The following is a 13,244-nucleotide window of genomic DNA, read 5'->3' as shown; positions in this document are numbered from 1 at the left end:
GTCAGGACTCAGAAAAGGAATTTAAGCCTGTAGCAATAAAAAGGGCAGCTGACCCTGGCAGGCAGCTGCAGGACTTTATAAACCAAAACAAATAGGGATTTCAGGCTCCAGATTCTTTTAGTTTTCTTTTCTGTATTCATTTGCACTTCAGAGAAACACCCGCACCACTGGGTCAGTTTAACAGAAAGTTAGGATTTAGATTAACGTACCAGTGGTATTAAGCTAAAACACAGAAGTTAAGACAGCTGAGTATAAGTCTGTTTTCTGCAACTGAGTAAGCAATCATCTCTTTGGCTGGCTGTTGGCACACACACAGGTATACATACGTGTGGCTGCATGACTACACGCAAATATGAATATATATGATTTGGGGGGGCTCTTTGTGGAGGGGTAAGGAAACACATTTCCGGGCTTACAGGAATATGAATAAAGACAACACTTTCTCATCCACTTGAAAGGTCCCACACCTGCAGACCTAATTCTCTTATTAAACTATCGCTGCTCAGCCCTGAGGACCAAAAACCAGTCTGCTCTCTAGGTGTGTTACATTTTTCACATTGCCTGTCAGAGTGCTTTGCAGATGCTGAACATAGTTGTGGTTTGGCCACACATCAGCTGTGGCCGGCATGGCAAGCAGCCCACGTCGGAGGCCAAACCACCGGCGGGCACGTTCAGGAGGAGCTCGCCAGGGCCGGGACCCCACGGGGCAAACGGCTTGCTCGGCACGCCTCCCCGCTCCCCGACGCAGCTCGAGTAACACGAGCCGTAAGGGAGCGTCCCTGGGCAGCCGTGAGCTGGAGGGACCATCTTTCCCTTTTTTGTTCTGAGCTTCTGTTGACTCAGAGTTGAAATTTTCAAAGTCTGTGGTATTAAGTTTGAGATTAATCAAGTCAGTAAAATTTGCATGTAGGTATTTTTGATACCGTCAAAACCACATGAAAAAAAATCCCCAGGGAGAGCCACAAGATACTGGCTCAAGTCCATTTCTGCAGAGATGCATTGCCCTCTTGGACCTTTTATTCCTTTGCACCCTGCGGGTCAAGTCACCTTTCCGAACCGCCCTTTCGGGATGGTGCCCTCAGGAGCCCCCTCGGGAACCCGTTGCTGGGAGCCTTCCTTCTGCCCAGCAACAGCAGCTGTTCTCCAGCACCAGCTGTTGGCAGGAGGCACCCAGCTATTCAGGGCAGGCATCACCAGTTCCAGATGTCTCGGGGATAAGAGGACACCACAACACGAACCTGAAAATAAAGACCTCGCCTCACCTGCACTATTTCTAGCATTTCACCGCGGCTGATGTACCCGTTGCCGTCCAGGTCATACATACTGAAGGCCCACTTCAGCTTCTGCTCCAGCTTGCCCCGTGAGGTGACACTCAGAGCGATGATAAATTCCCTAAAGTCAATCGTCCCGTCGCCGTTGGTGTCGAACGTGCGGAACACGTGCTCCGCGAACTTCGAGGCATCGCCGTAAGGGAAAAAATTGGCGTATATTTTTTTGAACTCTTCCACAGTCAAGTGCCCCGTGGGGCAATCTTTGAGGAAGCCCTTGTACCACTCCTGCAGCTCGTGGTCCGTGAACTCGGTGTTCTCCCGCAGGTCCTGCAGCACCTCGGGGCGCAGCTTGCTGTTCTGCTTGCCCATTCTCCTCGGGGCTCAGCTCGCGCTGCTGAGGAGCAAGAAAGCAGGGACATCAGCCCAGTGCCGAGGCGCTCACGGAGAGGTGGCCAGCAACACGCAGCCACCGCCAGACCCCAGAGCCGCTCCCCACCGCGTGGAGAGTGAGCGTGCAAAATGCAGGCCACCCAGGTAGGGGCAAAGGGCACTCCGCCAGCAAAGGAAAGGGCCCAGCTATTTGATTAACCTTTTCCACTAGAAAAACACCTGATTTCATTTAACCTGTTTTGCTCTCCTCCAGGTCCTCTCTGTTACTAGTCTGCCTCGGCAGGTAGAGGAAAGACTGTTTGGGCAGCATCTATGTAGTCTGCGGTATTTTTTTCCTACGCTATAGTCCCGCTCCTTCCCTACCGTACAGTTTGCAGTTCCCTGGCCTGGATCCCAACTCGCTCATTCCTCGATGCACCCTGAACAGGCTGATGGGCTATTACCAAGCTGGAGCTGATAGAGACACCAGTGATGATAAAAAGCATAAACTGCAATAGCAAAGTGAGCGTGACCTTGGGAGAAACGAGAAGCAGGACGGGCTGGCAGCTCCATGCCAACCCTCTTTAGCAGGGGTCAGATGCTCTTTGAAACCTTATTTCCATCCTCCTCACATTGCCTCCTTGCATGCCTGGCCCAACCATAGCAGCTTCCAAAAGCCTCCTCCACACAAATGTACATGTGAATTCTCTGCCTCCCTAGATAAGCAGAAAAACAAGCTTTTTAAAACAAAATGTTTGGCAAAGCAGCCAGGGAAGCAATTGTATAGCCTTCACATGGGCATTTATCAGGAAAACTGAAAAGGTCCAGCTTCTGTTCAGGTTTATCAGGCTCTGTATTTTTATATAAGCTTACTCAGTAGCAGTTTAATATTCCCCACCATGGCAAAAGACACTGCAACCTGCTGATTTTTTTCAGGATTTCAGGAGGGAGCTGGTACAATAAATATCTCAGCTCCCTGGAAAGGGCGCTTACAGCTGAGCTTGGCAGTGCCAGCACTGTGTGGGTGCCTGGGCAGCGGAGATGGCCCTGCAGCAGCAAAGCCTTTGACAAAATGAAAGACTGGCAATGTATACTTAAAAAAAAAAAAAAGATATGATGATGTATTTTTGGCTCAGTGAGAGGCAGGGGCATGGCTACACGCCAATGTGCTGACACTCAGAGCAACGCGGAGCAGTGCTGCTGGCTCCCAACCTGACTCAAAAGGTTCTTCACGAGCAGCTGCATTTCCTTTTCCAAACTGAAGAGGTCTGATATAACACAAAATTGCAATCTGTAGGAACCTTAGGAGAAGGTACTCACAATGGCAGTAGTGGGGTTTATTCTCAAGGTTTGCACAAAGTCAAATCCAGATCCCCATGGCCAAAAGGACCGAGTCCTTCATAAATGATGCTGCTTTGCGCAGCCTTTTATGGCACTGTTACACCAGCTCAAAGCCAGTGCAGAAGGCATGTCAGACACGGACCAAAGCTCATGGGTACCTACACAGTCCCATTCCTTAATAGCGGCAAACAGGAATTGCTAAGCAACAAACCATGCAGACATAAATGTAGGGAAAAGATAAAGTAACAGGGACTAAGCACTTTCCAGACAGTAACAATCCTACTTACGCATCAAAACCTGAAAAATGTTAAAGGCCAGCATAAAGAAAGTTGCTGTATAGCAGAGAGATCAGTAATAGCTGAACTTAACCTCATTTTATTTTTACTCCTGTTATTCTCTGCATTGCCTCAGCAATGTAAGAAATCTACATCCTGTTCTGTGGCTTAATGCTCAGAAAAAAAAAAAAAAAAAAAGTTAGCTGCTCCTTAATACAATGCATCAGGCTTAACGGAAAACTGCGTTATCACTAGCACTTCTGCTTTCTATAAAAATTGCAAATATTTCAACTCAAAGCTTTATTTTTGTCCACTGCACTGCGTAGTTTTTCCAGGTCCCTGACATATCCCTGCTTGCTCCCTATCTGCAGGAAAACTAAAACTCCCAGACCCTGACATCATCAGTGTTCAGGGAAGCACAGGGCAGCCCTCCACTTAACCACCAGCTCCCACCTGTGCCTGCTTCCTTTCCATCTTTGAATCTCCCCTGCTCCAGATATCCATCCTTGCTGTGCTGAGAGCAGAAAATACAATATTCTGCTCTGTTGCAGTCAATTTGCAGCAAACAGTGCCTTGGAGCAAATAACTGATCAACCGTGGTTCTGTTCTAAAAGCAAAAATCGCAACATTAGGTTTTCTGTCCTTTAGGGAAGAGGTTCCTTTAGTTTCTGTCCTTTGGTGAACCTCCTTGCTGTAAGCTGCTTGAGTGCTTCCTAGGAGCCCAGCTCAGAAGCAATCTGCCTTCCTGGCGGCTTTCTCCCAGGCTTCACTGTGCTTCCCTGTGATCCTGGCACGGGGGCAGGAGGACCAGAACGACCAACAGCGACAGACCCCCGTAACGCAGGACCGGGACTTCGGCAGAAACGAACTCGGCTTTAACGTGCGCAGGGCTGCATTTGCAGGATGCACAACAGACCTTAACACTGATAGCTAAAGAGAGGTCTGAAAATGATTAATACCATTTCTCCCTTTTCCTGCAATATCTTTATCAATCCTATTTAAGATGCTAGACAACAAAAAAAGGTAAAACATGTTAACTTCATTTACTCAAGTTCACTACTAATAGCAGTAAGGTACATCCTATTATTAGGAGGGATAGTCATTTAACCTCAGCTTTAAAAGCTTTACATTTGGGTAATCTTTGCATTCAACGAATTACAGGTCACTTCAATTCTTCCTCTTTTAGATCGTATTATATCAGAAATGTAATGTGCAAAGTTTTAAACACAATTGTTTCTAGTGTATGAGCTTTATAAAAGGCTTTGTAATGTGTTCAACCCAAATATAATCCTGCTGTTGTAACCGATTTGTTGAGAATAATTAAATAACTACTATTAACATTAATTTATTAAAGCACATCTGAAAAACAGCTCTTAGATGTGACTTGTGTTTCAGGTAGCTCCTACAAAATGAAATACCTAAATATCTCATTAATCACGACAGAACTCCCCGCTGCTGGCATCCAATTGACATTTCATTCGATTGCTACGAGATGCTCTCCCCAAAGCCGCCTCCCGCGGCCCCGCGGCTGGCAGTGCCACGAGGAGGCAGGGAGCTGCCGCACGCCAAGCCCTTCGTGGCCGCCGGCGTGAAAGGCTATTCGACAAGAGCTGGGCAAAGCAGATGGCCCGCGCGATGCCTGACGTCCTTCTTGACCAGGTGCCCGGCAGCTTATGCGTCTCGGGAAGGGAGCCTGCTGCTTTCCCCGGGCCCCCAGCAGCCGTGAGCCGGCAGAGAAAGCGTTTGCGTGGCCTGAGCGCGAAGGACCATTCGTCCCCTGCAAGAGGTTTCTCCAGGATCTCCAGGACTGACCGCTTGGAAGACTGTCCAAGAGCGACAGATTCAGGAGAGTAGGGACAGTCACAGCCCACTTCCCAGAACAGGCCCAAGACAACCCCAAGCCCAAAGCAAAACAAATTCTGGGTGCAACAGGTCCACGATGCTGCTGAGCAATCACTGGACTGGCTCGGCGTCTGACGGCGGTCTAAGCATGGGAAAATAAACAGGCAGTTCCCACAAGGACCTCACATTTCTCAAAGGAGACTTCTTGGGGCGGGGGGCACTTCTCACCCAAGCCGAGCAGGAGACCAGCAAGGGAGGAGGGACATCCCCATCACTAACACCTTCCCCAGCAGCGATGGGACCCCTGTGTTCCCCGCCCCAAAAGTGCACCAAGGTGAAGGGTGACATCCAGGAGAGCAAAGCCATGCGCACTGCGGCGAGGTTGGTTCCCACTCAGCGTGATAAACAGAAGCCTTCAGAGTTCCTGGCACTTTCATCCAGGCAGAATTCCCCACAGAAGCAAAAAGATAATCACAGAAATGCTTTTGAAGCAATTAGAGAAGAAAAAGCTTGGAAATGTCATGGCAGACCAACAGACTTTACAAGTGTATCACTGCTCATGGAAGCACTCAGTCACAGAAAGCTCAAATAGGGGAAAATGCAGATCCATTTTTGCTCCAGTTTCATGCTAAACTCTTGGTTAAAATTCTGCTACGCTGTTGCTTGCCTCTCTAACCTACATCAGCTGTCAGAGGTGCCAGCATGCGGCCAAGTTAGAAACCAAGATACTAGAGAATTTCCACCTGAACTTTTATATCTTCTGTTCTTCTAGGATAACCAAAAAATAAGTAATAATCCAATAGCAAAAAAAAAAAAAAAAAAAGCAACGAGTAAAAGTCTTTTTACTCACTGATGCAAGTTATTAATCATGCAGCACAACAGTGAATAACCACAGCTAACTCCAAAATAGCTAAACTGGCAATTCTATAATTTTAACAGTAAATGGACTGGTTTTCAGCATCCAGTGACAGAGCACTGGCACAGGTTGCCCAGAGAAGTTGTGGAGTCTCCTTCTCTGGAGATCTTCAAGGCCCACCTGGATGCAACCCTGTCTACCATGCTCTAGGTGACCCTGCTGAGCAGGGGTGGGGTGGACTAGATGATCTCCAGAGGTCCCTTCCAACCTTACTGATTGTATGACTCTATGATTCTATGATCTGTTCATCAAAGTATTTCAAAAACTTACGACAAAGTTCATCCTACTTTTTAAATCAACTCTCAGCTGACCACTAGTCACTGCAAGAAGCAGTCTTTTTGCACATATCCCAGAAAGTCTGCTTTTATTTCAAACCTTCTAAATACAAAAACTCTTTGAACTGAACACTTGATGGGCTTCTCTTAGTGAATCAGTTAAGGCTGCAAAAGTAGAAATGTTTCCTTAGAGATGCACTTCCATGTGCAAGCCTCCTTGGATACTGATTTAGTGTTAGTAAAAAGAAGAAAATTTATGAAATGCCTGTCTGTAGGACTATGGTAATCTTCCGCAGAGAAAGACAGCACACAGAGAATTACAATAAATAATTTTTATATAATGTGAGCTATTTGCTTTGCAGGGGGATCTAGGACCATTCATCTCACAGTGCTCAGTTATAAAACATAAAGAGCATGTCCATGATCCATGATGGTCCTGAGGCTTCAGCACAGCTGTAATCCTGCACCTCTGGGATTGCAGGAGCCCAAAGCAAAAGAAGTGCATAAGTGAGGCACCAAACATCATTCTAAGATGGTCTGAAACACAAGTGCTGTTCCCACATTGATGGAAACTTCCTTATGAAAACAGCTGGAGCATCAGTTCAACCTCTGATCCCTTCCTCCTTGGGGTACGGAAAAAACGGTGAAGGGACTCAGCCCACTGGGGCCATGTAAGCATCATGTAAGAAAGACTTTGCTTGGAAAAAGTCTCAAGACTCCTTTTCCTAGGTCCAGATGACGACGAGAGCCGTGAGGAAGTCCTGCCTCTAGGGCAATTTGGCTGCCCTGTGTCTCACCTGCCTGCAGTGGGACAGCTCCGCTGCGCTCCCAGTGAGGTCCAGCAGCCAAGAGGGGAGATGGGAATGGGAATCGCAGGGCTGGAACACATTTGGGGAAAAATCAGCTAGTTCTGATGGGTTTTTGCAGCTTGGTCCTCCTATTGAAAAGGCAGCTATCCAAAATAAACTCTAAAGATCTGTGCTGTCACAGTTGTGCAACTCCCTTGGGACAAATGTGCTGCTCTCTCTGCACTGCTGTTCTTAGAAACTCTCTCCCAAGCCAGTACCTCTTCGACCCACTGTGCACCAAATTTTTACTAACTCGGTTATGCAGAAACTTATTTAAGGTGGCTGAGGCTCCCACGGACCAAGCCACAAGAGGGAGACAGCTTCTCACGCTCTGTGCCTGGTGCAGCTCTCTGGGTACTCGATCGAGCTAGTCACAAACACCTAACAGTATAAAAGGCCAAACTCTGTCTTCACCAGGACCCACAGCTCACTGCATATGACTTCATTATATAAATTTTATTTTTTTGAAAAAAAGGAGGAAAGCAGCTCTACACCTGGCTCCCTACCCCCCTCCTCCCTTTGGAGACCCTGCAATATCACCCACACCTGCAGCTTGGGGGCTGCAGAGCTGGGGGAAGCTTGTGGAGCAGCACAGTCACCTTGCTGCATCCTGGGACTGGGAGAAGAGCAATGACTGCACGACCAATGGTTTCAGTAAATCCCATTTGCTAAGACAATGTAGCAAATGCTGCAAAATGGATTTAAAGATATTTTCTAGCCTGCTTTTTGCCTAGAGACAGTCAACAACCTTAATCTAAACAGCAAGGGGAAATGTCCAGTTACACAGGCCTGGGACAGATAATGAACTCTCAATCAAAGAGCAGATTTTTTTATACATTTTAATGCCAGTATCCTAAGCAACAAGGGCTGCAACAGGCAGCTACAGGATATACAAATACGTTGCTATAGATATCTGGTCCTTCCTGGTAAATTCATGTGAACCTCTTTCCTGCCCTACGGCAAAAGCAGCACAAACCATTACGTAACAGCTACCGCGGCACCAGCTTCAGATTTACAAACCACCCATTTGGGGCCAAAAGCAACGCCTTTGGGTAAAGCTGAAACGCCACAAGAAACATTTCCACATCTTCAGAAGCTAATAATGGAAACTGTTAGACAAAAGAAAAATTGAGATCCAAAATAACACTGCAAATGCCCCCGCAGACTTCAGAGCGCAAGCGCTGCAGGGTTAAATGCCTGACAGATTTGCTTCAGTAAGAGCCAGAGTTACTTCCTCTGCTGCCCTGCTTGAAACAGAAAGAAAAACAAAGCCGACCAGAAGGCAAGCAAAGAACAAACAATACTAGAAAAAATGGGATGTTCAACTTCTTCACTTGTAATGATCGATGCTGTTTTTAAGAAATGCATGTTTGCCTACTTGCAACTCGCTTTCAAGCTAGATCATCTTCAAAAGCTTATTATAAAAAAACAGGGTGAAGGGGAATGACCACCACCTGTACCACCCACACCTTCACATTCAGAAAACTCAGCAACAACTTGGGTATCTAAGTTAAACTGCCTGCAGAAAGGCGGTCACCAACCTAGAGCTGTATTACTCTGAAAGTTTAACCATAAACAAGTACACGGGCACTACTAAGTGATCTTGAAAACCCGATCCCATGTCAGGGAGCATAGATGAAAAACATAGATTGTGGATAACCTCTATTGCCCCAGCTCTCCAAAGATGGACAGAGAACCAAAGGCGCCAATCCTGCAAACAGCTACGGGAGAAGGGTATTTTTAGGACGGCTCATTGATTTCACGGAGTCAGCTGCAACCGCTGGAACTGAAGAAATTCGCTTATAACGCTCTGGACTCTTCACATACATTTAAATCACTGTACTCAGGATTATATTCCTGATTCACGCAGAAAATCCATTACTCCATGACGTGACGCATTGGCGCATTAACCCGAGAACCATTTCACCTTCGTACCGCCCGTGCGCAGAGCCGAGGCCGAGTGCCTACATGCTACAGGGTGGAGGCAGCAGCAGTAGGGAGCTGCTGTTCGCTGGCACTGACATCCATCGCCTGGAGAAGAGGCTGCTGTTGAGTGTACAGTTACACCACCACCGCGCTGCAAGGCACTGCCGTGTCGAAGAAACGGACCGCAAAACACACCCAACCTTCGTGAATTCTTCTGAAGAAGCAAATCAGGCAGCAGGCAAAACCCGACACCTCTGCTAGGACCAGAAAACTGGAAGTTCCTCAGGGAGCTCTCTAAAATGTTTTCCAGCTCAGAGAGGACAGCTTATTAGTGTAAAGGGCAAATATTCCCAAAGCAATAAAAAAAGCACAGGAATATTTTGAGTAAATTAGGAAAATGGGTTAATTTGGGTGGGAGCAGATTAGACAGTGATGCAGCTTGTTATTTGAGAAAGGAAAGGAAAATCAAGAGTGGATTTTCCTCATTTCCTCCCTCTCTCTTTTTTTTTTTTTTTTAATAAAATTGAGGGAGAAGTAGCCAATCTTATTCTGTCTTTGGATGCTGTGCAAAGTTGGCAAGGCTTAAAAAAATATTAAAGCTTGTTTACACAGTATTACACAGCAAGGAAAACACGTCAGCACAATGCCTTAATACACAAGGTCTTTTTCTGAGGAGGCTGGGCTGCACGAGGGAAAATCCAAATCGTGTTAATTTAAGATATTACTGTGACATATAACATAAAATAAACCTCTGGATTGCAGGCCTACAGGACAGGGAAAGGTGCTGAATACGAACCGAGGAACCAGAGAGAACATTCCATCCTCGAAGGCTGCAAAGGTCAAAGCAAAGCAAAGTGGAAAAATCAGCAGAGGGCAGGGCTGATAGAATGATAAAATAAAAAACGCAGAAATAGCAAGGATGAGTTGTCCTGTTCTCTCATTTTAAAAGTTTCACATGATGAATTTATTTAATTGATTACTGTATTATTTCACTTGCTGGACATCCCCTGACACTTAGCATTTTTGTGTACAGTGTCAATGGAACTGGCAACAATACTTCAAATACACAGTCCAGCAATATGGGATATTTGCAGAATCACAGCATGGTTGAGGTTGGAAGAGACCTCGGGAGATAAGCCAAGTCCGACTTCCCTGATCAACCAGGGTCACCTAGAGCATGTTGCACAGGATTGCATCCAGGTGCATTTTGAACATCTCTAATGATGGAGACCCCAAACCTCTCTGGGCAACCTGTGCTGATACTCTCTCACCCTCACAGTAAAGAAGTGTTTTCTGATGTTTTAGATGGAATTTACTGTACTTCAGTTTCTGCCCATTGCCTCTTGTCCTGTCTGTTGGTGCTACTGAGAAGAGTGTGTTTCCATCTTCTTCATGCTCTCCCTTCAGGTATTCATACACATTGATAAGGTCCCCCTGAACCTCTCTTCCCCAGGCAGAACAAGCCCAGCTCTCTCAGCCTTTCCTCATCTGAGAAATGCTCCAGTCCCTTCATCATCTTTGTGTTGGATCTCATGTTGAGTACTCTGAAGCACTAAGGAAGATGCAGTATCTTGATCTCTTTTCTACTTCTGGTGCGCAAGGCCAGCTTCCTAAAGTCCTTAAAACATTAAAGGATTTTCAATGGCATACAGACCTCTTAAAAGTTTGGTTTCAGGGATGCATACCTACTGATTTCAGCAACAAATACAGTTTTCTTCCTGCTTTTTGCATACCTGTCCTCTCTACAGAATAATCACAGCCTTGGGAGAAAGGAAGCTGATTAAATTTATTCTTGTGCTTCAGAATAATTAGCCAAAAATTTCCAGTATCAGGAGCCAACCAACTGCACCTGAACAAACTCTCTAGTGTCAGAGCCATCACCCACAGAAGTTAGACAGTTTGGACACTCTCTTTTGCAAAAGAGATAGTGGCTGATGATCAGCTCTCAGAAGTTGGTTTGCCAGACCATCATCACTGCTAATGATGCTAAAATGAAAAACAAAAAACAGAGGGGGACAGAGAGGTCTGATGCCCTTCCTTTCCCCAGCTGCATGTGCTGTGCTGACACACGAGATTTTGAGGTGTCAAGAGGATTTTAGGGTAGCTAATGCTGCTTCTCTTTAAATTAGGGAAGAAGGGGAGGGTTGGGCTTATTTTCAGGCAGAAACTTTTAAAAAATTAAAAACGTTATTTAACAAAGGAATATTTAGTAAAAAGATGATGAAAACTCTGGCTTTGGAGATACCCCCATCTACTACCTTTAATAAAAATTCAACATTTATTTAAATACTTAATTAAAAATAATGAAACATCAGGAAAAGAAATTAAAAGAGAAAGACCATGTCACTACCATTTTCATCTATCAAATATATAGCTGTGGCTACCAGTTTTTACTACAACTCCATATTTTATTCCAAAAATCCCAAATCCAATATAAATGCCTGAAGAATTATTTTATTTATCTAGGTTTCTAAACAAATCTCACCTCTAATGATATCTTTGACACAGACCACCAATGTAAAAATAGGACAACGACCACTGGTTAACCTGTAGATAAAAATACACTGTACTAATCAATCAACCAAAACTCTTCACAAAACACTGTGTTCTCCCTTCCCTTCAGTAGCAACCAATAACGACAGTAATCTAAACGTTTCACACCTCTATTTTCCTGTTTGTTGAACGAAGAAATACGTAAGTTAAAAATCTAAAAATCCAACCTAGAGAGCTTTTTCTTCTTGTACGGGTGTAAAGACCATATAAAATAACTATGTGAGAACAGCATCTCACCAGTATGGAAGGAACCTGGTTCCAGCAGATGCTGCAATTTAGGCAGCAGGAGACCAAATCTGCTGGTAGAAATCAGTCCAACCTCTACATCAGCTGAGGTTGTTATTCACATCTTGATACAGGTGACTGTACTGCCTTAGAGGGATGTATATATGTATACATGTGTATATATGTATCTATACACACACACACACATATATATACATACGGTATTTTTTTAAATAGAGGATACCAAAAGCCCAGAGACTGCCATGTACCCAGCACACACTTTGGAGAAAACATCCATGTGAGGCATGGCAGTACTGTGCTGCAAGGTTTGTGCTCAGGTTGGTATTAGGACAACCCCAAACCTCCTTGCGTTGAGAACACAACATGACATACCTCACATTGAACTACAAAAGCAACGTTGATATGGGGAGGGAAAGAAACATAGCTGAAGCAAACTCACAATGTTCTCCCAGAAGCTTATGATGTGCTCACTACACAGTGGAGATGCCCAGGTGGCTGGCCTGCAGTGATGGGACAGACCATTTCTCTGACCACACACAAGGCAGGGTGATGATATACACCATACCCCCTCTCACTTCTCAGTGAAGTTCCCATTATTAAAAACAGGCAAAGTTCTCCAGAAGATAGAGAAGATACTGGATTACCTCATGACTAGTTTCTGAAAAAGCAGTACAAAGATGGGCAATATCCCCTTGCAGACCTGTCAGGAACTGCACTTGTGGGGCTCTTTCAGCAAATGAGTCCTTGGCAGCAGAGGCTGATGCAATAGCTCAGCCTACTCCCACGGGGAGATGCATCTGCATCCAGGTTGATGCACTAAGTAGTTAGAGCAACTTTCAATAGTCCTGAACGCTCAATGGTGTGATTTGTTCCTGAGAGCATTTGCTATAAATTATGCAGAAGAGTAGCACGACAGTGTCTATCTAGTAGAAAGAGAGTGCTCCATATCTGAGGAGACAGCTAGCCTCACCCAGACACACAATGACATTTTTAGTGAGACAAAGAACACCCGTATGAAAATCCTTTCTCTTCTCTGGCATTTCTGTGAGGCATTCAACATTTGAATGCTAATCATTGCAGAAGCAAAGCATGCAATCAGCAGTCAAGGTATCGCTTCTTCCAATTAACCTTCACCACTAGGCTCCTTCCACAGCAACATCCCCAGCAAAGCACTGAACGTGCTTTCTCGAGTGCTGCAGGCGAGGGCTGCCTGGAGTTGACTCTTTGTCAGCAGAGGCTGGGCAAGGCAGTGGTGGAAAAGCGAGTCAAATTGAATTCTACATTTATATCAAAGTGATACCAGCAGTCACCAAAAGTTTGTATTTTCCTTCCTAAATGGGTAAGGTAACAGGAAGAAGATGAAATAAGTTTGAAGCAGGGAG

The 13,244-nt window shown here is 45.4% G+C and overlaps 1 protein-coding gene across 3 annotated transcripts in view; it reads right to left on the bottom strand.

Annotated features, from left to right (window-relative positions):
• The window catches only part of HPCAL1 (hippocalcin like 1), a 69,599-nt gene that overhangs the window by 4,431 nt on the left and 51,924 nt on the right, over positions 1-13,244 (bottom strand). For all 3 annotated transcript variants that reach the window (XM_062573028.1, XM_062573029.1, XM_062573030.1), the window contains one exon: positions 1,263-1,665. In XM_062573028.1, coding sequence (XP_062429012.1) covers positions 1,263-1,640 — 378 coding nt within the window. In that variant the 5' untranslated portion in view covers positions 1,641-1,665. The remainder of the gene's footprint in view (positions 1-1,262; positions 1,666-13,244) is intronic.

Source organism: Rhea pennata, chromosome 3, assembly GCF_028389875.1.
Source record: "Rhea pennata isolate bPtePen1 chromosome 3, bPtePen1.pri, whole genome shotgun sequence".
Classification (NCBI taxonomy): Eukaryota; Metazoa; Chordata; class Aves; order Rheiformes; family Rheidae; genus Rhea; species Rhea pennata.
This window is presented reverse-complemented; position numbering and strand designations above follow the sequence as displayed.